The 25,465-nt window shown below is 45.6% G+C and overlaps 1 protein-coding gene across 1 annotated transcript in view; it reads right to left on the bottom strand.

Annotated features, from left to right (window-relative positions):
* Positions 1 to 25,465, bottom strand: part of WDFY4 (WDFY family member 4) — a 185,690-nt gene that overhangs the window by 111,363 nt on the left and 48,862 nt on the right. The window contains exons 15-30 of the mRNA XM_083440157.1: positions 24,822 to 24,937; positions 23,238 to 23,445; positions 21,496 to 21,572; positions 18,208 to 18,426; positions 15,313 to 15,497; positions 14,616 to 14,847; positions 11,448 to 11,599; positions 9,152 to 9,263; positions 7,287 to 7,477; positions 5,321 to 5,473; positions 5,041 to 5,114; positions 3,376 to 3,537; positions 2,443 to 2,519; positions 1,947 to 2,046; positions 1,059 to 1,264; positions 60 to 229 (exon numbers count right to left, since the gene is read on the bottom strand). Coding sequence (XP_083296283.1) covers positions 60 to 229; positions 1,059 to 1,264; positions 1,947 to 2,046; positions 2,443 to 2,519; positions 3,376 to 3,537; positions 5,041 to 5,114; positions 5,321 to 5,473; positions 7,287 to 7,477; positions 9,152 to 9,263; positions 11,448 to 11,599; positions 14,616 to 14,847; positions 15,313 to 15,497; positions 18,208 to 18,426; positions 21,496 to 21,572; positions 23,238 to 23,445; positions 24,822 to 24,937 — 2,434 coding nt within the window. The remainder of the gene's footprint in view (positions 1 to 59; positions 230 to 1,058; positions 1,265 to 1,946; positions 2,047 to 2,442; positions 2,520 to 3,375; positions 3,538 to 5,040; positions 5,115 to 5,320; positions 5,474 to 7,286; positions 7,478 to 9,151; positions 9,264 to 11,447; positions 11,600 to 14,615; positions 14,848 to 15,312; positions 15,498 to 18,207; positions 18,427 to 21,495; positions 21,573 to 23,237; positions 23,446 to 24,821; positions 24,938 to 25,465) is intronic.

Below are 25,465 nucleotides of genomic sequence, written 5' to 3'. Positions count from 1 at the left end.
TTATCAACCAGGTCTGTTTTTCATCTGTTATGGAGAAATGTTACTTTTCAAGAACCTACCTTGGTTTCATCTGGTGGCTCAAACACTGGGGTGGCCAAGAACAGTCCCGACAGAAGGAAGTAGATCTCAGGGACATAAACAAACTTGCTCAGGAATGTTTTGAGCTCTGCAAATCCAGGCAGCAGGTATGGGTTGCACTCAGAGGTATGAGGGCAACTCTTTAAATTATCTAAATAAATAAAAAAACAAGAACAACAAAAGTAACGCTCTCCTAAACCACTCAGAAATGGCAGAACATTGATCAGGCTTGATGTAACAAGAACAAGTATACCGTATTTTTTGCTCCATAAGACACACTCCCCCCCCCCAAAAAAAAAGTAAGGGGAAATGTCTCTGCATGGAGTGAATGTGTGGTCCCTGGAGCTGAATTGCTCAGGGGCAAAAAGCAGATCATGCTCTTTTTTTTTGGAAAGAGGGAAGGGAGTGTTGAAACAAAGCCGCTGATAGTTTGCTGATTGGGGAGAGAGATAAGGGACGCTAGAGATAAAGGAGGCTGCCTGGGAGGGGGGAAGTAAAGACAGCAAACTTGCAAAGGGGGGAAACAGGAAGACTAAAGCAATAAGGAGAGAAATTAGAAGAAAAGGAGGAGCAAAAAACTGCTCCAGCTAAGGGAAAGACACTAAGGCAAACAAGAGGGAAGGGAGTGTTGAAAGGAAACAGTTGATCGGTGGGTTCGGGAGAGAGATAAGGGACGCTAGTGGAGGCTGCCTGGGAGGGGGGAGGTAAAAGCCCATGGATCCTCAGGATTTTTTCATTGGGTCACCCCAAATTCACCATCAGATCACATAGCATGTCCATGGCTACAGCCTGCACCAAAAAAACCACACACCCACTGTTGTGTGGGGCCGCAATGGTGCAAAAACATGGTTACAAAGCACGGATCCACATGGATCCTCAGGATTTTTGCATTCGGCTACCCCAATAATTTTTTTCTTGTTTTACTCCTCTAAAAACTAGGTGCGTCTTATGGAGCGAAAAATACGGTACTCAGGACCTACCCATCAAAATATTCAGCCCCGCCAAGCAGTTCTCAAGCCAGAGGCCAGCCATCATCCCCTCTTTAAATTTATGCAGGAGTGTGCGATTGTGGAGAAAATGGAGTAGAAACTTCACAGCCAGCACAACTGTGCTTGGGTGTACATGGCTTTGTGTGAACATCATGAACCAGTCGGGCCCCAGAGTCTGGAACACCTCTTCTTGGATCCTGTGTGGAAAACAACCTGGTTAAAAGACGCCACCTAGAGACACAATGCGGGACGCAGGTGGCGCTGTGGATTAAACCACAGAGCCTAGGACTTGCCGATCAGAAGGTCGGCGGTTCGAATCCCCGCGATGGGGTGAGCTCCCATTGCTCGGTCCCTGCTCCTGCCCACCTAGCAGTTCGAAAGCACGTCAAAGTGCAAGTAGATAAATAGGTACCACTCCAGCGGGAAGGTAAACGGCGTTTCCGTGCGCAGCTCTGGTTCGCCAGAAGCGGCTTAGTCATGCTGGCCACATGACCTGGAAGCTGTACGCCGGCTCCCTCGGCCAGTAAAGCGAGATGAGTGCCGCAACCCCAGAGTCAGTCACGACTGGACCTAATGGTCAGGGGTCCCTTTACTTTTACCTTGGAGACACAATTGGTAATGTTTGATTCTTGTAAAGGGCCCTGTGCCCATGGCACTACATGGGTAATTCAGCCGGGCCCTGGAAATTCAGTATAGTTACAAGCTTCACAAAGCTCTCTGGCACTCCACAGGGTGAAATTCAATACCACACTATTACATTCCTTCGTCAGGACCAGTGACGGACCTTGGCATCTCGAATTTTAGTAGCACCCTGTGTGACACCAACATCTGGTGCCCTGCCCCACCTCTCACCTTCCTCTGCCCCATAATCCTACTTACTCAGAGGAAAAATAAAGTTGATCGGAACGCATCACATCTAGCAGCATTCTCAGCAGCTGGTTTCGTAGCCAAATCATTTTTCCAGATGTTTGGCCTAAGCCTAAAAATCAGAAGATGAAAACAGATGTGCATGAAGTTCTGAACAACCTGGTTTAATCTTATTTGTCCCCCCCGGTGAGGCAACAGCGAAATAGTTCCTAAAGGTTTGCAACAGCCAAGAACTAAAAATGAATATGAGAATTGTTTTATTTCTAAAAGAGCCACACTCTAAGGCAGCAATAGCCAACATGGTGCTCTCCAGATGCTGTCAGCCTTTCCATCCCTTCTGCGCCCCTAGTGTGAATCTAACCCACTCATCCAGTCCACTCATCCCTGCTGTAGTAGCCTTGGCAATAGCCAAGCTGCATCACTGCAGCTGTGGAAATCACCGTGGCTGTTCACTATTTATTTGCGTAAATGGAACCTCTTGAATATTCAACACAGTGCCAGTCCTTACCATCTTCATAGTCCGGGCAGGTATGGCTTTCATCCACAGAGGAAGGGTATAAAGTGTAGACCAAGAACAAGCCGACCCTTTCAAAGAAAGGGGAAACAGTCAATTGTCAGTAGAGTTACCAGTTCTGCACGACAACACTCAGCATCTTTCTTAGAGTGAGCTCAGAACACTGTTCTAATTGGCTGAAAAATGTGGTAAGTTGTTGTTATGTACTGAGTTGAATAGGATCCAGAATGCAGCAGTCTGATTGGTCCTAGAACAATATGATCCAAAATGCAGCAGTCTGATTGATCCTAGAACAATAGGATTCAGAATGCCGCAGTCTGATTGGTCCTAGAACAATGCAGCAGTATGATTGGTCTGCAGGAGCCACCCAATCCAGCTCCAGGTGGAAGTGAATCCACAAATTGATTGGTCTACAGGAGAATCCCGGAATTAGCCAATCACATGGGGCCCATTGTGTAAAAAATGTATATAAAGCAGATATTGTGGCCGGAACATTTATTCCTCCTCACCACTATGAGCTGAATAAAGAGCATGAAATCCACTCTCGACTCTGAGTATATTTCAGTTGTTCACCACAGAATTTCTTTAATATGACACCCAATTTAATTCCTAATTAATTTGTGTTTCTTCATAACCCATCCCTCAAAAAAAAACTGGTAAAAGACCTGAAGGGGTGTGTGTGCAAAGTTTAGGGTGATGTGTTTGCAGTGGCGTAGCGTGGGTTGTCAGCACCCGGGGCAAGGCAAGTAATTTGCGCCCCCTAACCCGTGGATTTGCGACCCCTTAACCTTAACCCCCAGATGTTGCGCCCGGTGCGGCCGGCCCCCCCTGCATCCCCCACGCTACGCCACTATGTGTTTGTCTCGATCCTACTTCCTATGGATGCTTCCTGCCCCCCCACACTTTGGGAAAGATGAATGATAATACCAATCAATATCTTTGATGCTGAAATGGTAGCGCAGCAAATGCGACAGTACTGTGCAGATCCTGCTGATGCGAGAGCGTGTAATCTCAGGGTCACTGAAGAGAATAAAAAGCCTGGGTACCATCTGCACCCGATGAGCAAGTTCCACATCCCAGCTTCCTTTTCTGTAATAGACAAAAGGATCACTAGCCACCTTTCTTGGAAGAAGATGAAAACAACCAGATCTGCATTTCTCCTATACAATTGCTCTACCTTCTGGACCTTTGACTTCTGATGTTGCCTGGCAACCCGTCAAAAGGCTGACGGAGAAATCAAATAGTTTTCAGTGTCAGCCAGGGGGATAAATTGTTGTCATCGTTCAACCTCTTGCTCTTTACCTCCTCCCCTCAGGCCCATAACTCTTCTTTGATATTTGCCCTGACTTTGAGAGTTCAAATCAAACAAAAGTATTGATTTCTGGAGCTGTACGTCGTTGGAAATAAATGCTTTTCTTAGAAAAGTCAGTAGAAAACATTATCAGGATCCTGGAAGGCCTTTTAATGAGAAGGAAATAGAATTCACAGGTCTCCAATATGTTTTAAAATTACAAAAGAAGAGTGCGTACTTGAGATTTCTTGGCAGTTGTAAGGCATACCTGATATCTGTTAAATGTTCCTGAATATGCCCTTAAGAACATATCCCACGGGGTCTGTTTTAGTGTGAAGTTACAAATTATAGTAAACACGCATTTTAAAAAAGCACCCTTAAGCTTCCAGTTATGCTCTGAAGTAACAATAGCCACATGAATCCTTTATCTCTATTCATGGACAAAATAAGGTCAGTGTCCCCACCTGCTGTTTGCCTTTGACTGTATCCTTGGAAGTAAACAGCACTTTTGGGGGACAAAAAGCAAAAATTGGAGAGTAATTTCCAGTGGGAAACCAGCATGGAACCATTTTAAAATAATTTTAAAATAATTTATTATTTATACCCCGCCCATCTGGCTGGGCTTCGCCAGCCACTCTGGGTGGCTTTCAAAAAAAATAATAAAAAAAAATACTGTAATACATCAAACATTAAAAGCTTCCCTAAAAAGGGCTGCCTTCAGATGTCTTCTAAAAGTCTGGTAGTTGTTGTTCTCTTTGACATCTGGTGGGAGGGTGTTCCACAGGGCAGGCGCCACTGCCGAGAAGGCCCTCTGCCTGGTTCCCTGTAGCTTTGCTTCTCGTAATGAGGGAACCGCCAGAAGGCCCTCGGTGCTGGACCTCAGTGTCCAGGTAGAACGATGGGGGCGGAGACGCTCCTTCAGATATACTCAACCAAGGCCGTTTAGGGCTTTAAAGGTCAGCACCAACACTTTGAATTGTGCTCGGAAACGTACTGGGAGCCAATGTAATGTAGCATTCTTTGAAAGATTCCTAGCAAGTAGCATGGGCTCCCTTGGGAGTTGGCCAGTGGTCAGTTGGTGGATTGCAGTCTGTCCCTGTTCTAAAAGCTGAGCATAAGGAGAATTTCAGGCCTGCCCCCCTTGCTCCATGAACAGCTGATCGAAACTGAATCGAGGAAATGTGCATGACTGCATGTTTGCAATTTCTGAATTCAAACAAATGTTGCGGCCGCACCTTCATCCTACAAAATGTGTTGCATGTGATTTCAGGCTCCATGAACATGGTGACCAGTCCACCTACCTTGAAGTTTGTAGGATTTCTGTTAGGTGTTCAAAGAGAGAAATCTCCATATTTTCAGGGGCACGGCACCAAAGCTGAAAGCCAAAAGGAACAGCACTCAGAACTTTGAGTGGCTTGTGTTCTGTTCGTTAGGTAAACTTTGCACGCTGACCAAAATGGTGCAACCTGGACACAGGTCAGCAGCCTCACTCAAGGAGGCTTATAGGGAATGAGATTTCTTTCTATAGAGGGGGGAAGCCCCCCCCAAAAAAAAAGTATGAAAGAGATTTGGCATCTTTACCTCAAAGCAGCAAACAATATGCTGGAATGCCTCCAAGTTCTTGATAGTAGGGGTGTCCTGGCTGATCTCAGCAATGCCCGCAATGGCGAAGATGAGTTGCAGAATTCTGCTGTTTAACAAATGGATCTTTCTTTTCAACAGGTATGCCAGGAGCTGTGTATGGATGGAGGAGGAATTCAGTTTGGTTCCCATCTTTAATGCAGACCTACCTCATTCACACTTCCTGAAACAATATATGAATTTTGCAATGCAGTTCTCAACCCCCCCCAAAAAATGTAGATCAAAAATGCTTAGATTAGGAGAAAATGCATTTAAAAATGCAGTACGCTAGGAAGAACTGATAGCAAAAACATATAAATTAGGAAAAATTACATCCACCAATAGGTATATCGAGGGGAATGTGCAGTAAAATGTCAACTTTTTGTGAGAACTTTATTTTTTAAAATTGCAAATTGATGTGGAAATGGGGCAAACTTATGATTGGGAAAATGGGAAACAGAAATATTGAAGTTGACAAAAGCTGTCTAACTGGCACAGCCTGGTTTTTAAAGAGAGTGGGTGGAATAAGAACCCCCCCCCCTTCCCCAGTGTATCTTCCTCCACTGAAGAACGGAAGTAATTCTGAAAATTCAAAATCATCAATACTGAATTGGATTCTGCAATTATAGAATACTACTTTCCGCTGTCTGTTGGAGAAAGAGTGCAGTGAAAATCTATTAGGAATTGTAGGTGCTGATATTCCAAAGGAGCAGAAAAGACTTTTTATGTATGGAACAACAGCTGCCCAGGTGGAAAGAAGACCAGAGAGGAATGGCAAACCAAGCTGATGGATAATAATAATAACAATAACAATAACAATAATAATATAATAATAATAATAATAATTTATTTATACCCCACCCATCTGGCTGGGCTTCCCCAGCCACTCTGGGCAGCTTCCAAAAAAATATTAAAATACTGTAATACATCAAACATTAAAAGCTTCCCTAAACAGGGCTGCCTTCAGATGTCTTCTAAAAGTCTGGTAGTTGCTGTTCTCTTTGACATCTGGGACATGTGGGAGGACATTCCACAGGGAGGGCACCACTACCGAGAAGGCCCTCTGCCTGGTTCCCTGTAACTTGGCTTCTCGCAGTGAGGGAACCACCAGAAGGCCCTCAGAGCTAGAACAATGGCGACGGAGACGCTCCTTCAGATATACTGGACCGAGGCCGTTTAGGGCTTTAAAGGTCAGCACCAACACTTTGAATTGTCCTCAGAAACGTACTGGGAGCCAATGTAGGTATTTCAAGACCGGTGTTATGTGGTCTCGGCGGCTGCTCCCAGTCACCAGTCTAGCTGCCGCATTCTGCATTAGTTGTAGTTTCCGGGTCACCTTCAAAGGTAGCCCCACATAGAGCGCATTGCAGTAGTCCAAGCGGGAGATAACCAGAGCATGCTGTTGAACTGTCTCTTTAAATCTAAAGGTTCATCATTGTTTCACCCAATGTGTATACCTTTAAGGGGCCAGAGCAAGGGCCAGAGTAAACTAACGAGATCCAGCCTTGCAGCTGTGAGGCATAGCAGGTGCTGCTGAGTTGCATTGATTAAGCTGTGTTGGGAATTGGCCACAGTATATAAGGAGCAGCACCTAGCTCTGCCATTTTACCCTGGGGATGGGTTGGTGGTTGGGTCGTGTTTGTTTGTAGATGTAGTTGGTGTATAAGGAGTTTTTGTTTTTCTTATTAAAACCTTGTTTGAGTTATTTTTGAGTCCCTTCTTTTTAATGCAAGCTCTCCCCAGCAAGCTCTCTGCGCTACTATACTGCGAAAAGCCAACACATGCACCACTCTGGTGAGGCAGTCCGTGGGCAGATAGGGTCTCAGCCTATGTACCAGATGGAGCTGGTAAACAGCTGCCCAAATAAAACACCACGTGAGGGATAAGGAAGACCACTGTTGCTGTGAAAAAGGAATTAACATCTCACCTGGTACCCACCAATCTGCCTCATTAGATTTTCGCTCATTGCACTGCTGCAGAGAACAGAGTGCAAGACTTTGACAGCAGCATACACAGTGTGGTCATCGTGGGCCATGGCAAGGAGACCCAGCATAATACCAGGGCCTCCTATATAGTTCAGACTGACCGCTGCTGGGCAGGACTGGAAAACCCGGGTCCCTGTAAGGAAGGCAAGAATAAAATGAGGAGGCAAACTCGCTATAGTCCCATTCAGAAAAAATCAAAAACACAGAAAGCAACAAGGAGAGAGAAAAGAGATTGGAAAGCCCAACAGCAGAATCAGGTTTCTTTATTACATACAATTGTGCATCTTTCTAGCCATGTAGTTACAGGAAGGAAACAAGTTAAAGGGGCCCCCAATTTCTGTCACCGCCAGCAAAAACGAATACAGTGGTACTTCGGGTTACATACGCTTCAGGTTACATACACTTCAGATTACAGACTCTGCTAACCCAGAAATAGTACCTTGGGTTAAGAACTTTGCTTAAGAAATCGTGCTCCGGCGGAGCAGCGGCAGCGGGAGGCCCCATTAGCTAAAGTGGTGCTTTAAGAACAGTTTCAGGTTAAGAACAGACCTCCGGAATGAATTAAGTACTTAACCTGAGGTACCACTGTAAATGAATAGAAAGAGAACGTACCCACATGACATTAACACAAAATATTTGTACATACAGTACGTAAAATAATTAAAGTTTAACACACACAACTTTCTTTTCTCCTGCAACCTCATACAGTGGTACCTTGGTTTACAACCATAATCCATTCCAGAGATCCGGTTGTAAACCAAAACAGGTTGTAACCCAAGGCACGCTTTCGCCAGTGGGGCCTCCCCCCCCCCAAAAAATGGGTTGTAATAAAAAAAATGGGTTGTAAACCAAAAAAGGGGACACGCACTTCCGGGTTTGACGTTGTTGTAATCCAAAGCGATTGCAAACCAAGGTACCACTGTACTGTCTATAACATTTGTGGCTCAAATCAAATGTAACTGATCTGTAGAAAATGGCTCTATGAAATGAAAGCAGAGACGCTGTATGTGCTTTTGCTACCCAAGAAAAGCTTATTAAGAAAACAAAATTTTAATAAATGCCAAAGGAAGAACAATTGAGGAAGGAAAATATTCAACTAAGTTTTATTCAAACTAGGTCTACTGAAATCAATGAACATGACCAAATTCATGTTCGTTGATTTTATTGGTAAATTCCTCCTTATGAGTGCTTTGGGAAATTACATATGCAGCAGGAGCCTATGAAACATTGTCCTAGCTACAAAAAAGTCATTTTTCTTGAGTGATCTGGACAGGATAAGGGGGAAAGTTGGGTGACCTGGACAGGCAGGTGCCCCTAAATAGTGGGGGGGGGGGCATGGGGAGCATAGGTCTGCAGTCACCGTTTGCCTAGACAGCTAGTTAGCAGGAAGTGTTATTGCATATCGCTTGCACATTAGGAGCTGATGTAGCTGAGAGCTTCACCACTAAAGAATAAAATTCCAGTCGCTTGCCCCCATTGGTCCAGGGGTGGTTGGGGTGTCGGCCAATCCTGTGTGTCCTGACCACAGAATTGGTACAGCCAAGAAATGGTTGTGCTAATTCAGCGGGAAAGACCCCCGCCCATTGGGCGGTTTAAACATCACGCCAAGTGTAGTCACCCACCAAATGAAAAAGGCTTTCACGTGATTTGTGGCGATGTTTAAAGGGCCTTCGGTCTTGCAGCCCTCCTTTGTGCACTGCTTCTGGTCAGACTTCTTAATTTTAGTTAGTTAGTTAGTTAGTTAGTTAGTTAGTTAGGTTATACTTCTTAATATGTTTCAGTGTTCATGGCCATCATTTCTGCTTACCATACAAGCCTACAGCAACTGATCCGATAGTTCTTAAGGGGCCTGCAAGTTTCCCTGCAGTATTTCGAGACATGAAAACTGGCGTTGTGCTGTCACGAGAAGAGAGCTCCAGCTGAAAAATAGAGGGAGTTGTTGTGTCACACAAGGCAGGTAAATGGCAAGGATAATTTTGAAAGAAAAGAAAAACCTATTGAGCACCATAAAGGTAAAAGGTAAAGGGACCCCTGACCATTAGGTCCAGTCGTGACCGACTCTGGGGTTGCGGCGCTCATCTCGCTTTATTGGCCGAGGGAGCCGGCGTACAGCTTCCAGGTCATGTGGCCAGCATGACTAAGCAGCTTCTGGCGAACCAGAGCAGTGCATGGAAATGCCGTTTACCTTCCTGCCGGAGCGGTACCTATTTATCTACTTGCGCTTGATGTGCTTTCGAACTGCTAGGTTGGCAGGAGCAGGGACCGAGCAACGGGAGCTCACCCCATCGCGGGGATTCGAACCGCCAACCTTCTGATCGGCAAGTCCTAGGTTCTGTGGTTTAACCCACAGCGCCACCCGCATCCCTCTTGAGCACCATACAATGGAGAAATTCAGAGCCGTTGACCATTCTGGTCCTACAAGGAAATAGCTTAAACATTCTGGACTATTTTCAAAGATGCCATTAGGCTTAAAGGCCTTGCTAGGATCTTGCATAGGTTGGCAAATGCTTTCAACACTGCATTGATGTTATTGGCGTGCATGGATGCCTTCTGTGGCGCTCGGCTTCCCTTCATGAACAGAGCACATTCAAGAGTGTCTAATGCCTTTGCAAAACCTTCACACTTTATTCAGCCTCCTAAGTCTCCGCTTCTGCCTCTCGTAAGTCATGTGAAGTGGGGGAAGAGTTTGATTTGCAATACACAGGCTGCATTAGGACCTAATGCGCCATTGCAATCTCCTTGTCTCATATGTGGTAGCCAGGATGCCTGAGGCTGAGACCCAGAGGCTCAGGGGTTGTGACATCAGAGCTCAAATGTGATGCCTTTCGGAGCAAGTCTAGCAGCTCACAGCAATTACAAGAATATATATATATATATACAGTGAGGGGGGAAAGTATTTGATCCCCTGCTAAGTTTGCCTGTTTGCCCTCTGACAAAGAAATGACCAGTCCATAATTTGAATGGTAGGTTTATTGTAGCTGTGAGAGACAGAATAACAACAGCTACACATCAACCTCGAAATCTTACTGACCTGGAGAGGATCTGCAAAGAGGAGTGGGACAAAATACCTCCTGAGATGTGTGCAAACTTGGTGGCCACCTACAAGAAATATCTTACCTCTGTAATTGCCAACAAGGGTTTTGCCACCAAGTACTAAGTCATCTTTTGCAAAGGGGTGAAATACTTATTTCACTCATTATAATGCACATCAATCTCTGACTTTTGTCTTCTGGGTTTCTGGGGGTTTTCCTGTTGTTATTTTGTCTCTCACAGCTACAATAAACCTACCATTTAGCAGGGGATCAAATACTTTTTCACACACACACACACACACACACACACACACATTGTTCATACATTGCATGCATAGCTTTAGGTTTGGTCTACCTAAACAAGATCTCGGATAATACAAGACTGGGAAAGGCAGTTCTAAGCTGGATGAAACAGTAATCTGACAAAGTAAATGGCAAAAGTTTGATCCAAGTACATTGGTCCATGTAGCTTAGAATCGTAGACTTGTAGAGTTGGAAGGGACCGTGGGGGCAGGGGTCATCAAGACCAACCCCAGGACATCATGTTTTTCTAACTATGCTCTAGTGCATGTTCATTACCCGCTTTCCTGTGTGTTTAGAAAAACAGTAGATTCAGATGCTCAAAAAAAAAAAAAAAATGTGCAGTTTGAATTTTAGGAGAGAAGCCCCCTGCTTTCTGCCCATGCTCCTGGCTTTCTCCATGAAGAAAAAACAAACAAACATGACTTTGGGTCAAACTGTTTCAGGTCAGACTTTGGGAACTGCCTACTTTCGCTTCACACTCAGGCCTAAAGATTTCTAGAAAAGTCTCTCTTTTTTTTTAGAACAATGACAGACCCATGGCTGGATTTGCCAGATGTCCAAAGCAGAATCAATTTACTTGGACCTTCAAACAAGCTAACTGGCTACATTTTTAGAGTAAGAGTTGTGCCATGTTTGGCCACAGTGCTCTCCCTTTAAGCACCCCTTCCGTGGTGGCTTTTCCTACAGCCTCCTGTGTTCTGTGAAATCGTAAATAATAATAATAAATCTCTCATTTCACTGCTGTGCAAAAGGGCAAAAGGCACTAACCTCTTTAGCGATCAGGCGACTGTCCACCTCACCATAGAAGTCTTTTATATTTTTGATCGTAGTATAAGATGAGTTCATGGCGTTGATTCCAAATGAAATCTTCTCCTGTGCTACCAAGGCTGAAGTCAGTACACTGCTACAAGAGCTTGCGCCTAAGGACAACGCAAGGAGATAGCCTACTCTCAGTGTGAGGCAAAGCAATCATTTAGGTGAGAAAGGAACAATTCCCTCCAGCATTAGTTATTAGAGGATATCCCACCCCATCCTTCCCCATTCATATACAATATAGCTCTTTCAATACCAGATTTGCACAAAACCAGAAAAACGCATGAGCAAATTTGTAATTGCCTGACTGCGCGCCCCCCAAGGGAGGACAGGGAAGGCAAGGAATTGAACCCTGGGTCTTGGTGGTAGGTCAATGGGGAAGAGGCTGGAAAAGCGACGAGCTGGGAGATCCTAGAGGTTTGGGTTATTCCTTCAGAGAAGTTGAGTGCAGCTGGTTTAAACGGGTACTCTTATCTCTTTCGGTCAAGATCATGCTGACTATAATAGTAAGGCCAGAAAGAGCCTGGGTTTCTTTTTGTCTTTCTATCTCTCTTCCTTCTGGTGTGGTGTTCTGTACCATGGTACCTTGGTCCTCAAACTTAATCTGTTCCAAAAGTCCGTTCCAAAACCAAAGCGTTCCAAAACCAAGGCGCGCTTTCCCATAGAAAGTAATGCAAAATGGATTAATCCGTTCCAGACTTTTTTTAAAAAAAAACCAAAACAGCAATTTAACATGAATTTTACTATCCAACGAGACCATTGATCCATAAAATGAAAGCAATAAACAATGTACTGCAGTCACACAATCATTCAATTAGTAGCTGAACTGGGTTCCACACAGTCACAAAAACCAAAAGAGAGCGCCACAAAAACAAAAGCACAAAATAAATAGACAGACTTCAGCGTAACACTTAAATTGGAATCGTAACACTCAAAATGGAGCACATTCGGCTTCCAAAAAAAGTTCACAAACCGGAACACTTACTTCCAGGTTTGCAGTGTTTGAGTTCCAAGTTGTTTGACTACCAAGGAGTTTGAGAACCAAGGTACCACTGTATATAGTGTTAAGGTTTAGTCTTGCTATAAGTTATTGTAAGTTTAAGTTAAGTCTGCTGCAACTGGATTTCTTATGGACTGTGCCAATCCTGAATATATTGGATTTGTGACCATTCAGCTCCACTGAATGAAATACAATTGCCTCTGGTCTATTTTCTGGGAATCCTGCAATGTCTTTAAGTTTTTACTCTGCTAACTAAATGTCGGAGTTCCACTCTGGATCAATATTGAGTAGAATTTCACGACACAGAAGAAGGCAGCTCCACCATCCGGCAGCAGGACAGAATCAGTCCTGCTGGCTCTCTTTCTCTCACAACCTGCTCCAGGAGAGTCCTACATTTTGCAGAGCAATGGACCAGGCAGGCCCAGAGGGGGTGCTCAAACCCCATGTCCAGTCCGTGTCTGTTGGGGAGGGCTCCAGAGTGAGAGGCTAGAGGGGAAATGTCTCAAGCTGAAGGTGTTGAGTCGCTGCGTTACTTTCAGCGAGTAAAAGTCAATTGTAATTGTGACTACATTATTACATGAGCACTGTTCCACAGCATTTGATACTTTCATTTACATACATACATTCAAAATAAAGATATCCTCCCACCACACTGACGAAGAATTATAAGAAACAGTAGTCATTATCCAGAATCACTGTTCAGTGTTGGACAGAATATTTGCTGAATGCACAAAGCTTCACATGCTTGTCTTTCATCGTACAAAGTTTGGTAAAGGTAAAGAGACCCCTGACCATTAGGTCCAGTCGTGGCTGACTCTGGGGTTGCAGCGCTCATCTCACTTTACTGGCCAAGGGAGCCGGCGTACAGCTTCCGGGTCATGTGGCCAGCATGACTGAGCCATTTCTGGCGAACCAGAGCAGCACACAGAAACGCCGTTTACCTTCCCGCCGGAGTGGTACCTATTTATCTACTTGCACCTTGATGTGCTTTCAAACTGCTAGGTTGGCAGGAGCAGGGACTGAACAACGGGAGCTCACCCCATCGCGGGGATTCGAACCACCAACCTTCTGATCAGCAAGTCCTAGGCTCTGTGGTTTAACTCACAGCGCCACCCGCATCCCACCTCACTTCATTTAAAGATTTTCAGAGACTTTGAGACTAAAGATTTCATTTTGTACTTGTTATGGTTTGAAGGAATTCTATAAAGATTGTCTACTACGTATGTATATGATCATCGTGTTGCCTAGACATTGCTGACAGGGCAAGGAATAGCCTATACAGAGGGCAGGCACTCAGCCAAATGGAGCTCTCTTTCTCTGCTGACGGAAAGCTTTAAAACAGTGGCGAAAAGTGGATGCGGGAAAACCACTTCCGAAATAGAGAGGAGGTGGGGTTGTGGGCCCACGCCCTCCCCACGCACGCGGGGGCTGGCTCACAGCCCCCATGAGAATGAGGGAATCCTCGGGCGCGTCATCTCCCTGCTTAGCCAATCGGCTGGTCAGGGGTGTGTGGCTTGGGCTATTTATGTCCAGCGCGCCCGAGGACTGCCCTCTCTTCTCCTCGCCAGCTGATCAGGTTTCCCACCCTGCCCGCCCTTTGGTGGAAACTATGGACTCCAGCTGGTCACCATCAAGGAGCCTGGTAGGAATTTGTTCCACTTGGCAAATTGGCACCTGCCATTTGGTTTTTCGCCTACCTCGTAGCAAATTGTCACAACTTCTCGGCACTGACGGTTAGGCATTGGTAGGGGTATTGTTATGCAGATATGGGGGGGAAGGAAGCGCCATCACCTTCTCCCGAAGTAAACGGATTCCGGGGGGCGTGGCCCTGTCGGAAGCCTATGGAGGTGTGGGCCTAAGGCACGCCCCCAAGCGGTGACCCCGGGGGAGCTCCTAGTTGATGTACATCAGCAGGACTCCCCCTACTGATGGTTAACCCTTACCGGTCTTCACGCAATCAGGCTGAAGCCAGTTAGCTGATAGGACCAATGCCTAAGCCAATACCTCTCAATTCCTGCAATCAATAAAGTTGTGGCCTTTTTTCGCCCATTAACCTTAAATACCATGTCCTGTGTCTTTATTTCAAGAGGCGGGAGGGGGACTTGCCATGCAACACCTTTTACCTTTAAACCCCACTGCTTGGAAGTTGCTACAGTATCTCGGACCGAGGTTGGCAATAAGCTGCAGAGTTCCCACGGAGAGAGCTTCTTCAAACAAATACATCGGGCCCTGGCACCAAGTCAAGGAGCTCTTCTGTTTCCAGATCCGTGGAGTAGCCACATAACCGTAGACGTCGATAAAGGAAGATGGGTCCATGGAGACAAAGTTGCCTGGGAGAGGCTGGATGTATTGCATCTGCAACAGGGGAAAAAGGAAACACTGAACAGCTATGCTACGTTTGGGTAGCTCAGTCACCTCCCTCTGGAACTCAGATCTAGGCTAGGCTAGAAGCCTTCTCTCCAATATCTATATTTTTCTAGGATTTTATTTTTATTTTTGTAGGAGCATTCAGTTTTGTGAGCGCCCACCCTGCCAACACTGGCCATGAGCAGCCAGGAGGAGCCAACGGCCATGTCCAAAGAGCAAGTTCTAGCCAAAGGATGGAGGAGCCAGTCAGAAAGCAGGACTGAGGGACAACCTTGGCCCCTCGGGTGCCCTCTAGATTGCTCCCCTGATTGGAACACATGGCAATCTGCGGGGGAAGAGAGATCTAAATTGCCCTTTGCTCCAATCGAGCAGTTTTCCCGGGGAGAAAGCAGCAGGGCGAGAGGCAGCGTGGATAAGCCCAGCGCCAATCTCACCTGAGCACAAAGTAATTACCTTTGCAGAGCCAACTCTCTGCCCGTTGACATAGGCAGAAATGGTGCAGGTCTGTTTCGTCTCTTTAGCCACGGTCACCGCCAGATGGTGCCACTGCCTGGTCACTAACAGCTTGGCACACCTGAACTGGACTTGAGATAAGGCAGAGGACCGCCCAAGGTCTCCAAATTCAGGTTCCATCATGTCTGCAATGGCAGAAGCTAGCAAGTCATTCACAACAAATACAAGCGTGTAACATTCCAACTAAAGTACTAGATGCCATGAAAGAACTTGATTCCTATTTATTGTCAGGGGATATTAGGATTCCTAATGACAAACCTAGACAGCATCTTAAAAAGCAGAGACATCACCTTGCCAACAAAGGTCCGTATAGTTAAAGCTATGGTTTTCCCAGTACTGATGTATGGAAGTGAGAGCTGGACCATAAAGAAGGCTGATCGTCGAAGAATTGATACTTTTGAATTCTGGTGCTGGAGGAGACTCTTGAGAGTCCCATGGACTGCAAGAAGATCAAACCTATCCATTCTGAAGGAAATCAGCCCTGAGTGCTCACTGGAAGGACAGATCCTGAAGCTGAGGCTCCAAGACTTTGGCCACCTCATGAGAAGAGAAGACTCCCTGGAAAAGACCCTGATGTTGGGAAAGATGGAGAGCACAAGGAGAAGGGGACGGCAGAGGACGAGATGGTTGGACAGTGTTCTCGAAGCTACTAGCATGAGTTTGACCAAACTGCAGGAGGCAGTGGAAGACAGGAGTGCCTGGCGTGCTCTGGTCCAGGGGGTCACGAAGAGTCGGACATGACTAAACGACTAAACAACAACAACAACATTAGGATTCCTCAGTGACTGCAAATACATCTCCTCTGGGTGGGAACCCTGGAGAAATATATCTTGACTGGGAGAGGTTGGGGAATCTTAAGACTATCCGTGCAGCTGCCGGCAACATTTGTGGAATGACATTCCACGCAGCACTCACAATCGTGGCAGAAGACCCCGCTCGAAGAGAAAGATCAGATTTCCAATGTTAAAACGTTGCACTTTGAGTGTTGGCCAATGGGATATCCCTAAATCAGAGCTGTTTCAAGTCTAGAAAAATGTCTGGCTCCCCCCTGGACAAATAAGTACCCGTTGCTTATTTATTGTGTGAAAGTATGTGGCAAGACCCTCAGAAGGAAACCGTGACTGTTAAGTACAGAATCTGTACATTAGCTCAGCTTTATGCAGAAATTGGATTTACCATGACGTCAGCAAGCAAGGGGACAAACAAAAGTTTGACTCTTATTCCCACAGAAGGCAAGGCCAGCAAACTGTATGTCCCCTATAGTGCCAGGTGGAGAACCACCCCTGTTTCAGGACATTATAATTCCAAGATTTCTGCAGGAAAGAACCTCAAGAAGGAAGGTTTTTGGGGGGTGGATTCCACAATTGGGAACAAGAAGCAGCAGAAATTAACAGATGTACAAAGAAGTAGATTAGAAGGGAATTTCAAAGTAGCACTAATTAGGAGCGGAGCCAAGCAGATTCCTTAATGTTTTTTTCCCAAACAATGTTGCGAACCATTCTGTAGATGGGTGGACCACGTTCTTTCTTGCTTAATGGTGTAATGCAGGGGAAAGGGGGGGGGGGCTAAAGGCAGTTTTTGAAAAGAAGAAAAGAAGAAAATGTTGGCTTTGGCCCTGGACTTGAAAGTTGGGAGCCACAAAGAGACCCTACTCTCTGGTCAGTAATGCATCTGGAAATTGGGAGATTCTCCTTGCAAAAAGAGGCACCTCATGCTGGCTTTGCCTTCAGTTATATGCTCTCTTACAATTTAGAATATTCATTTAAACAACCTTAAAATGACTTCCCTTCTTCTCTTTCCATGATTCATTTTGCACAACATAAGTCCTTGCATATGATACATAAACTAAACCATTCGGTATTCCATTATTACATCCATCAAAACTTATTTACACTGTTGAATTTCTCTTAATGCTGCCCATATTTCCAAGTGTACACAATCTCCCCCCCCCCAGTATATTCAATAAGCATTTTCTAAACTTCTTTAAACGTATGTTCTTCTTGTCCTCTTATTCTATATGTTAAGTCTGCAAGCTGCGCATATTCTTTCAGCTTATGTTACCATTCTTCTTTATAATAATAAAATAATAATAATTTATTATTTATACCCCACCCATCTGGCTGGGCTTCCCCAGCCACTCTGGGCGGCTTCCAAAAAAGTATTAAAATACTGTGATACATCAAACATTAAAAGCTTGCCTAAACAGGGCTGCCTTCAGATGTCTTCTAAAAGTTTGGTAGTTGTTGTTCTCTTTGACATCTGGTGGTAGGGCGCCACCACCGAGAAGGCTCTCTGACTGGTTCCCTGTAACTTGGCTTCTCGCAGTGAGGGAACCGCCAGAAGGCCCTCAGCACTGGACCTCAGTGTCCAGGTAGAACGATGGGGACGGAGACGCTCCTTCAGATATACTGGACCGAGGCCGTTTAGGGCTTTAAAGGTCAGCACCAACACTTTGAATTGTGCTCGGAAACATACAATTCGGGACCTCGCTCATTTTCCATTTTGGGGCTAACGAAACACGGGCCGCAGTAGTAGCATACATAAATAACCGTTTTTGACACCTGGGAATTTCCATCTGAATTATCCCCAAGAAAAAGGACTCTGGGTGTTGTTGTTTTTTGAAAAGTACTTTTAAACATTTTCTTCAATTCATTGTGGATTATTTCCCAATACTCTTTTACCCTTTTACAGGTCCACCACCTAGGAAAGAATGTTCCCTCAACCTCTTTGCATCTCCAGCACTTATCTGATTCAGTCTTATATATCTTAGCAAGCTTTTTTCTTTTGCATTTTCACCAAGGCCACTCATGGGCCCTGACCCTACACAGGCCTTACCTAGGGCCTGGAATGCCACTTCCTCAGTGGAGATGGTCAGGCAACCATCCATGGGCGAAAAGCTCACAGCAAAGCAGACGAATTCTTCTTCTGTCCTTGCCATGTGACGCACCAGCGTGAGGAACCGGAGAGGATGGCCGCTGTGAACAGAGCCCATCTTGCTGACCAGGAACCAGGAGGAGAAAGTCAGGCCATCCAATGGGGGGAACGGCCTGGGGCCTAGAGAACCAGAAAGGAAGGTTGCAAGTCAAGTAGCGATGCGCTTGGACTGTCCTGGTTGCAGGTAGTGCAAAGTTATCCCGAGGCACAAGGAAATATGTCTGCCTCCAGGAGCTTTAATGTCAGGGGAGCACTGTTAGAATTCCTGCTCCGTGATTGCAGTCATGGGATTGTTGTCTATGACATGACGGTATATGTTTTGACTCCACAAAGTGGGAAGCGACAGAGACAGGATGTTTATGCTACTGTGTTCCATGAAGTGGGACTATTGTCCTTTATTCTTTCTCTCTTTGCTGTCTGATGCTAGAGAGAGAGAGGGAGCCATGTTGCAGTGCTCCGAGTGTGTTTATATGTAAATGAAGCAGATTAGCCAAAATGCTGAGTTGCTGAGGTCTGTCATGCATGATGCACAAACTCTGCGGATCCCTAAGTGTAGTGATCAGGTGCGATTGCTATGAGGAATCATAACAAATATACAGTAAGCCATCTGTGTCAGCAATGAAAGCATTGTGTTGACTGGGTTTAAACTATTTTGATATGATTTTTGATCAATCTACACCTCTGCATCCCTGTTCCGTTTCTCTTTCTTGACCAGTTGCTTCGTCAGGCAGGCATCCTGGGTCATCAAAGACACTGGGCAAGCTTCTTTGATGTAGGTTTTCTGATATGTTAATCTTAGGATGTTAATCTTAGGGCCAGGAAACAGATTATCACCTCTCGGGGTTGCCAGATGCACTCCTTTGTAGTTCTGTTTTGTTTACCCCAGAAATACGTGTGCTTAATTAGTTTTGGTAGTTTATGATGGACTACATGGAACTGGCGGAAATGACTGGCAGAATCCAAGACCAGGGAGAGGAGTTGGTGGAAGAAGACTGGAAAAAGTTCAAAGATTATTTACACAAATACTGCAAAATTAATGAATGTTAAAAGATTGTTGGAATGTAACTATATGGCTTTAGTAGAAATGTTATAAGGATTTAAGTATAAATAGATTAATGGAATTTTAAAGGTAAAATAAGGTTAGAATGTGTTAGGATAATTATAGGACAGATAACAGAGGAAGATGGAAAGGAATTGCTGAAACATTTGACAGAAGTGGAATACAACAAGAGAGGTGTGAGGAGGTCGGTGAAATAAGTGAATAAGATATTGAAATTGTTTGAGTGTTTTAAATTGTTTTTGTTTGGTTTTGTTAGTTTAATGTGTTTAGTGTTATGTAGTGTTTTTATATGGTATTGTATTGTTTTTTTCTGTTTTTATTTGGTTTTGTAGTGTTTAAATTGTCCAAAAAGCAATAAACATTATTTTAAAATAATAATAATAACTAGTTTTGGTAGTTTAACTTTATCCCCACGTGGGGTTTGTTGAAATGCTCAGAAGAAATCTGATTGGTTCTTTCGAACACTCTGTAAAAAGTTCTTTTGTGAATAAAATGACCTGGGCCAGGGGTGGAGGGAGAGATTATTATACGCACCCTTCCCAGAGTCTTGCTGGTTCAAGCCTCTATGTGTATTCTTTTTAATCAGAGTTCAATCCTTCCTTTACTTTGAGAACGCCGGTGTCGGTTGGCATTGGTCGCTGTGATGTTCAGGCTGAAGAAAGCTTTTGAAGCTCCCGAACGAACGACCAGGAGGGAGAGAACATGCCAGTCGGGCATGTGTCTTTCCCAAGGTCCTACTCAAGTGTAGGCTGAGCTCCTGACAAGCACTTTCCACACAGAAGAAGTGGAGAACCTGAATGGAGGGCACTGAACAGGTTTATTATCTTAGCTGGGGGAGGAGTGCTCCCTAAAATATCACCCTGTGAAGCATGCCTTCCCATCGCTGTCTCCGTGGGATGACTTCAACGTCTAACTGACCTCCCCTGAATTATTTGAATTAATGTATGGTCAGAATGCAAGTTGGTAAGTAGGGCCCTTATGCTTCAACACCTGTAAAGTGTAGGGGATGGGTCAAACTCAGTGGCAGAGCACCAGGTGCCAGCTTCAAACCCTGGCATGTTCAGGTATGTCTGGGAAGCAGGCCTGCCTGCAACCCTGGAGAGCCATTTCTAGTCAGTGTCAACAATATTGAACTGAATGGTCTGGCATTGAACAAGGCAGCTCCTTTATGCTTCCAATTGAAGGGGACTATAAAGGGACGTGGGTGGCGCTGTGGTCTAAACCACAGAGGTTAGGGCTTGCTGATCAGAAGGTCGGTGGTTCGAATCCCCACGACGGGGTGAGCTCCCATTGCTCGGTCCCTGCTCCTGCCAACCTAGCAGTTCAAAAGCACATCAAAGTGCAAGTAGATAAATAGGTACCGCTCCGGCGGGAAGGTAAACGGCATTTCCGTGCGCTGCTCTGGTTTGCCAGAAGCGGCTTAGTCATAATGGCCACATGACCCGGAAGCTGTCTGCGGACAAACACCGGCTCCCTCGGCCTGTAGAGCGAGATGAGCGCCACAACCCCAGAGTCGTCTGCGACTGGACCTAACAGTCAGGGGTACCTTAACATTTACCTATCCAGGTGATAAAAAGGTAAAGATAAAGGACCCCTGGGCGGTTAAGTCCAGTCAAAGGCGACTATAGGGGTTGCGGCGCACATCTCGCTTTCAGGCTGAGGGAGCTGGCGTTTGTCCACAGACAGCTTCCCGGGTCATGTGGCCAGCATGACTGAACAGTCTCTGGCGCAACAGGACACTGTGATGTAAGCCAGAGTGCACGGAAATGCCATTTACCTCCCCACCATAGCAGTACCTATCTATCTACTTGCACTGGTGTCCTTTCGAACCTCTAGGTTGGCAGGAGCTGGGGCAGAGCAATGGGAGCTCATCTCATTGTGGGGATTCAAACCGCCGACCTTCTGATCAGCAAGCCCAAGAGGCTCAGTGGTTTAGACCACAGCGCCACCTGCTTCCCTGTGCTGGCCGATAGCTGGCCAGGGAAAATAAGGTTCTGCTCTTCCTTTGCTTTCTGCTCCTCCCCAGTCAGCTCCCTCCTCACATTCAAATGGTTGAAGGGTAGTTTTGGGTAGTTTTAAGTCATTCTCACAATTTGCACCAGTCTTTATGTTCACCTGGAAATATTTACCTTTTCCAGTTCCTCCCAAGATGGAGGATTCAGCGTTGGGGCCCAGAACAGTAGACAATGCTGGAAGAAACAGACAGCTACAAAAGCACAGAAAGACAAGACAATATTGGTATCTCAATATATCGATAGCAATCAAAAGACTACTTGAATATATCTCTCGCAGTCAGCTTTGGGCCTGCTCTATACTCTCCCCTACCTAAACCTTATTATTACTCACTCATTCATTTATTTTACTTTCAATATTTTATATGCCACCTTTCAGTGCAAAGCCCTCCCAAGGCCACTCAAGTTAACGTTTAAACTATACAACGCATTGAAACAATCTCCTTATAAATACAAAAGCACTTAACAGCCGGCACAGCAGTTAAAATAAAACAAATGAAAATGAAAAGAAACAGTAATGGTTTAAATATCCAGCACAGCACCTCTATTAAAAGCAGACTGAAACAAAAATATTTTGAGGCTTGTGTAATGTTAATGAAGATGGAATTTAAACCTATATCCAACGGGAAGGAGTTCCACAGATACAGGGCCAAGGCGGAATAGGCTCCATCTCTTACTGCCCAGTAACGATATTTTCTGATGGATTTGACCATTCGTGAAAAGTAACTGCTCTCTAGAATGGGGAAAAGGTGAGGAAAACATGGGGACGAGGTTTTCATGCTTACCTCCTGGGCTACCTGCTTACTGAAAATCTTTGGGAGGACCTCAAAGCATAGGCAACCAAGGAGACTATGCATCACCAATAGTGGTATCACCACCACCATCATGTGTCTACAAATTAGCCTCCTTTCTGCTCTTCTGGATGAAGATTTCCAGGCAAACTCAAAAGGCCGCCTAATCCTACTTCAACAGAAGTTGGGATCAAAGATTCTGATCTTGGTTCAGGGGGCACACGCACTGGATGGGTTCTCAAGTACATATGCAGACCCTGGGTGTGAAAGGGTTTCCCCATTCATCTCAATGGCAGGGGCACTCTCACGGCCATCTCCCAACACAAGATTCAAAGCTATAAATCAGGGGTAGGCAACCTAAGGCCCGGGGGCCAGATGCAGCCCAATCGCCTTCTAAATCCAGCCCACAGATGGTCCGGGAATCAGCGTGTTTTTACATGAGTAGAATGTGTCCTTTTATTTAAAATGCATCTCTGGGTTATTTGTAGGCCATAGGAATTCATTCATTTTTTTCCTCCAAAATATAGTCCGGCCCCCCATAAGATCTGAGGGACAGTGGACCGGTCCATGGCTGAAAAAGGTTGCTGGCCCCTGCTAGAAATCATCACAGGGTAGAATCGAGAAACCCTTAGCCATGGAATTGCCATGCCTTTGACCCGTGACCTGTTTTGTTCTCATAAATAGGCAATTTGTCTGCAAGCTGGCAAAGTGACAGGAATACGAAAGAAGAAGAAAAGAAGTGTTTGGATTTGATATCCCGTTTTATCACTACCCTAAGGAGTCTCAAAGCGGCTGACATTCTCCTTTCCCTTCCTCCCCCACAAGAAACACTCTGTGAGGTGAGTGAGGCTGAGAGACTTCAGAGAAGTGTGACTAGCCCAAGGTCACCCAGCAGCTGCATGTGGAAGAGCAGGGAATCGAACCCAGTTCACCAGATTACGTGTCCAATGTGAAATGTGACACCACAATGAAACTGTGTGCCATTCTTGCAAATGGAACGCAAAATATACGGGGCCAAAGGCTGAGGGTGTTAGTGCCAAGCTAGAGAAGCACAAGCAAATGCGGTACCCGTATCCTTCCAGGGACATGTCAAATTCCACAAATGAAGGTGCCAGGCAGGCATGATGGGAATCCAGGCTGCGTGGCGTCGTCATTGAGACCAGGCTCATGGCTGCCTGGAGAGCTACGGCAGAGCTGTTGGATACCCAGGATGCGTCTGAGCCCAGGGAAGCCCGATGAAGATCTGCGGAACTTTTTGCTGTAGTGACTACGGAACCTGTAACGGCAAACGCATAGTGTCAGGCAATCTGTTATGGATCTCGGGTTCTGCCTTCAAGGGAGAACTTCTGAGAGGTGCAAGTGGAGGAAGAAGAAGTGTAGCTATAGAAACACAGCAAAGCATTCCACAACTGGGAGTTAGGACTGTGATCTGAGCGCTGATCTGTACAACCAGCGCTATTTTTCTAGAAAAAGAGGTGCCATGAACTTCTCCCTTGTTCTCCTAGAAGGTAAAAAGGGGTTGAGGCACTCATCTCGCTTTCAGGCCGAGGGAGCCAGCGTTTGTCCACAGACAGCTTTCCGAGTCATGTGGCCAGCATGACTAAAGCACTTCTGGTGCAACAGAACACTGTGACGAGTGCCAGAGTGCACGGAAACGCCATTTACTTTCCCGCCACAGCAGTACCTATTTATCTACTTGCACTGGCATGCTTTCAAACTGCGAGGTTGGCAGGAGCTGGGACAGAGCAACGGGAGCTCATCAGCAAACCCAAGAGGCTTGGTGGTTTAGACCACAGTGTCACCCGCTCCCTATGACAAAACAGTTGATTTTCAATCTAGTTTGCTTGAAAATAAAAGACAGTAACGTATCTAATACAGGTATGGCTAATTGCTATTGCAGTTTTGAAAACGGCACGTTCCTATTTTCATCGGAGAAATGTTGGAGGGTATGATATAGGCTCTGTTACATTAGGCAGGGCATAAGAAAGTAAGAAAAGCCCTGAAGGATCAGATCAGAAGCAAATCTATTCCAGCAACGTGAAGCCTGTTAGAATTCCTGCTCCGTGATTGCAGTCATGGGATTGTTGTCTATCACTTGACGGTATATGTTTTGACTCCATAGAGTGGGAAGTGACGGAGACAGGATGTTTGTGTTACTGTGTTCCGTGTAGTGGGACTATTTTCCTTTGTGCTTTCTCTTTGCTGTCTGATGCTAGAGAGAGAGGGAGCCATGTTGCAGTGCTCTGTGTGTGTTTATATGTAAATAAAGTAGATTAGCCAAAATATTGAGTTGCTGAGGTCTATTACGCAAGCTGCGAAGACTCTGTGGATCCCTAAGTGTACAGATGTCAGTTGGCATCAGTTGCTGTGATGTTTGGGCAGAAGAAAGCTTTTGAAGCTCCCGAATGATTGACCAGGAGGGAGGGAACATGCCAGTCAGGCATGTGTCTCTGCCAGGGTCCTACTCGAGAGTAGGCTGAGCTCCTGACAAAGCCTACCCTTTCTTCAGGGCAGCTACGCCTATGAACTGTTGCCGTCATCCATGGAAAAACCACAATTACTGCCAAAGAACTTTCAGGAAGCCAGATAGCTCCCACCCAAGAATGCCAGTCAGAAGCTTTGCAGAACTTCTGCTCCTTGGCCAGGCCTCACCTTCATTCCAAGATGCATGACATGAGCCACTCCTGTCACAGAGAGAAGTTGAGGATGGACTTACACCGGGCCCTGGTGCTACAGGCAGCCATGTTGTCCTGAGGCAAAGGAACTGTCTGAAAAAGACAAGTCAAAGAAAGTAAGATTTTGCTCACATGGCCAAGCAAAAGCGACAGGAACCTTTGTGTGAGGCAGCCTAACCCAGTAAAAAAATTGCAGCTGCCAACATCTGCCTGCTTCCACTCTTCCGGAGGGAGCCCAGTCCTTACTGGAAGAAAGGAGGGGCAGTCAGGTGGGGATGATAGTTGCTGCTCTTCCTCAGTGACAGATGGTCAGAGGGCAAAAAACAGTTTTCAAAACATGCCAATTCACTTGTACGCCATGCTTCCATTTCACTAAATAAAGGTAAAGGTAAAGGGACCCCTGACCATTGGGTCCAGTCATGACCAACTCTGGGGTTGTGGCGCTCATCTCGCTTTATTGGCCGAGGGAGCCGGCGTACAGCTTCCGGGTCATGTGGCCAGCATGACAAAGCCGCTTCTGGCAAACCAGAGCAGCGCACGGAAACGCCGTTTACCTTCCCGCCAGTGCGTTACCTATTTATCTACTTGCACTTTGACGTGCTTTGGAACTGCTAGGTTGGC

The sequence above is a fragment of the Podarcis tiliguerta genome (assembly GCF_965153285.1).
Source record: "Podarcis tiliguerta genome assembly, chromosome: 5".
In the NCBI taxonomy this organism is placed as follows: domain Eukaryota; kingdom Metazoa; phylum Chordata; class Lepidosauria; order Squamata; family Lacertidae; genus Podarcis; species Podarcis tiliguerta.
This window is presented reverse-complemented; position numbering and strand designations above follow the sequence as displayed.